Source organism: Triticum aestivum, chromosome 1B, assembly GCF_018294505.1.
Source record: "Triticum aestivum cultivar Chinese Spring chromosome 1B, IWGSC CS RefSeq v2.1, whole genome shotgun sequence".
Lineage (NCBI taxonomy): Eukaryota > Viridiplantae > Streptophyta > Magnoliopsida > Poales > Poaceae > Triticum > Triticum aestivum.
In genome coordinates this window covers 115,531,764-115,534,760 of record NC_057795.1, presented here as the reverse complement: position 1 = coordinate 115,534,760, position 2,997 = coordinate 115,531,764, and the positions used below count along the sequence as shown (strand labels likewise).

General features: G+C 50.2%; 1 protein-coding gene across 1 annotated transcript; it reads left to right on the top strand.

Annotated features, from left to right (window-relative positions):
- The first annotated feature begins 638 nt into the window (after positions 1-638).
- LOC123110993 (uncharacterized) lies at positions 639-2,079 on the top strand. Its single transcript, XM_044531650.1, has 2 exons — positions 639-1,624; positions 1,708-2,079. The coding sequence occupies exons 1-2, from the start codon at positions 1,153-1,155 to the stop codon at positions 1,764-1,766; spliced, it is 531 nt and encodes a 176-aa protein (XP_044387585.1). The 5' UTR covers positions 639-1,152; the 3' UTR covers positions 1,767-2,079.
- The last annotated feature ends 918 nt before the right edge of the window (positions 2,080-2,997 follow it).

Here is a 2,997-nt window from a genome sequence, read left to right as displayed (position 1 = left end):
CTGCATTCTCATATGCTGATTGGGCTGGGTGTCCAGATGACAGGCAATCTATGGGGGAACATGCAGTGTTCTTGGGGCCTAATCTAATCGCCTGGAGTGCATGCAAGCAAGCCACTGTTTCCCGCAGCAGCATGGAGGCTAAGTACAAGTCAGTTGCCAATGCGACTGTTGAACTTATATGGATTGAGTCCCTACTTCGAGAGCTAGGAGTTGCTTAGCCACATCCGTCGGTCCTCTGGTGTGACAACATCGGTGCTACGTTTCTGTCATCAAACCCGGTGTTCCATGCATGGACTAAACACATTGAGATTGACTATCATTTTGTGAGGGAATGTGTCGCACAGAAGCTACTACAAGTCAGGTTTATCTCTTCAAAAGATCAACTTGCAGACTTCTTCACCAAGCCTCTACCTTCTCCCATGTTTGAGGTCTGTAGGCGCAATCTCAACCTCCTAGATGCTTCAGGAGTGAGTTGAGATTGAGGGAGGGTGTTGGAGTTTGTATTGTAGCCTTATTGTGTAATCCATACCATATTGGTATAGGACTTCTATGGCACCATTATATATATAGGGTGGGTCTATTCTGCTAACACCCCTTAAGAGTCTTATTCTAATAACAATCTGCTTATTCTGCTAACACTTCGGCACTGAAAAAGATCCAGAAACGAACTACAACGAAAACTTGCCCCATCCAACCCGCCTCCTTCTTCCCGCAACCGCCCCCACCTCCACTCCTTCCACCTTCTCCTCTATGCCGGCCCACCACAACACCACCATCCGCCGCCGCTCCCACCCCACAACCTCCGTCCTTCTCTGATGCGCCACCCCCTCCCACCCACCTTCTCCCCGCGCCCTACCAGCTCTAACGCGCCGCCCAGCCATCCCAACCAACGTGCCACCCCACCCTGCCTCCATCTGGTGCCAGATCCGGCGAGAAGCGTTCCTCCTCCCCTCCCATGCATGGCCACGGCGAGCCACACTGCTGCCAAGCTCCTCGTCCGATACCTACTCCCTCTCTCCCCCACCTTCCCTCCTCAGACCACCTGCACCCCATGTCGGTCGGCCACCAGATCCCGGCCGCAGTGCACCCCCGCACCCCCAGCGATGCCCTTCGCTAGATCCAGGCCGCGGTGCACCCCCGCACCCCCCTGTGATGCCCTGCACCGAATCCAGGCCGCAGCGCACCCCCGTGCCCCCTGGCGACGCCCTGCGCCGGATCCAGGCCGCGGCGCACCCCTCCCCCCACCCCCTCCGCCTGGCTCAGCAAGAGTGGACGCTGCCTACCGTCAACGCGATGGCTACCATGGGATGGGCGGCACTCTACCACACAACTCCGCGCAGGTCAGATCCGAGATGCCTCGACCTTCTCTCCATCGTCCCCGCCATGGATCCAATGAGTCCATCATCACCACCACCCCTCGTCCCTCCTTTGCGATATCAACACCGGGACGTCCAGCAGGGCGACAAGGGTGCCCGGGTCAATGCCCTCCTGCCCTCCTCTGACATGTGCAGTGCACACCTTGCCATGCTGCAAAGTCATCCACTCGTTGCACCCATCATCCATTGTGTAGCCGGAGTTTGGCGCAGCCCACATCTCCAGCGGGGGCAGCTCGTGGCCCGCCTGGGTGCAGTTTCGGCAGCTGTTATTTGCAAGTATATTTCCCTGATCTCACATTTTTTGTATTGACCCATTTTCATCTACGTGCAGTTCGCTTCATCGGCGTCCGCTATTCACTTCTTTTTGGAAAAACAAAAAAAGCTCTTTAAGGGTGGCCATGCTGCCATTTGCAATTCGCTAGAGGGAAAGAGAAGGTGCTCTCATCAGGGGGAGTCGATGCCGTGACCTTGCGTACACAGCGAGCCGCGCTGTAATCACATTGCTCGCGTGTACCATGAAGTCCACTATTTGCTCTCGTTTGTGACAATTTTTTGGTGGTTCAATTCTGTTTATGAAAAACACAGAGGAGTACACTTTCTTTTTGGATGTGGTTCGCTTGTACTGTGCGTTGGTTCACTTCCATTTTTTAAAAATTTTGCACTTGCCATGTTCAGTTTCAGAGAAGTACTAAATTGTTGTAGATTTGGAATGGGCATATGCTGTGCAGTTAGTGATCCAGGGTGGTGCACGATGATATGCAGATTGGCACCATGGTCAAAGAAGTGTGCGGCGTGGTACAGTATGCAACGCCCATATTCCACTTATTTTTCTTGAACTGGCTAGTGTTGATTTTGTGTATATGTATGTGTATGTGGTTGTGTAAAACAACGGTTGGATGTATTGTGTAAATGAGTATCATCAGCGGCCATAGGGTAGTGGCGCAAAAAAAATTGTGTGTGTAGTTTGGCTACATCATCACCTACAGTGTGTTTGGTTCTCGGATGTGGTTTACTTTTAAAAGTGATGTTGTTCACTTGCGCTCAACATGAAAGTGCATTTTTTTATAAACGAAACAACAAGATAGCAATGAGGTTCACTTCCCCATATGTCGCGGTTCATTTGCCCTCGTCTCTACGGTCCACTCGTTCATAAAAAATTGTTTGAAAAAAAGACAACAAAAACTCACAAAAAACTCGTTTGATAAAGTTTACGTCTGACAAAAGAATTCATGAAGTTCACTTAACTATCTGATGCAGTGCGGTTTTCAGTCTAAAAGCAGTGCGGTTTTCTTCCTCGTCTTCAAAATTTTACGTCCCACTAAAAAGAAACCATACAGTTCTCTTACTGGTCTGATGCAGTGCAGTTTTTTGTCCGATGCAGTGCGTTTTTCAGTCGGATGAAGTACACTCGTCGAATTGGGTGTTGCGAAAAACAGAGTGTCCGCATTTTGGTAAATTCGAAATTCCTCTTAAACTATAAAGAATTAGAGAGAGTATTCTACATGAAAAAGTTGTGCCTCGTCGATATCTTTCCAACAGCGTGTCGTTTGAATCATTCTGACCAGCGGTTTGTAAAAATTTCACGAAAAACGGCCGCTGTCACTCGTCGTCCGCCATATGA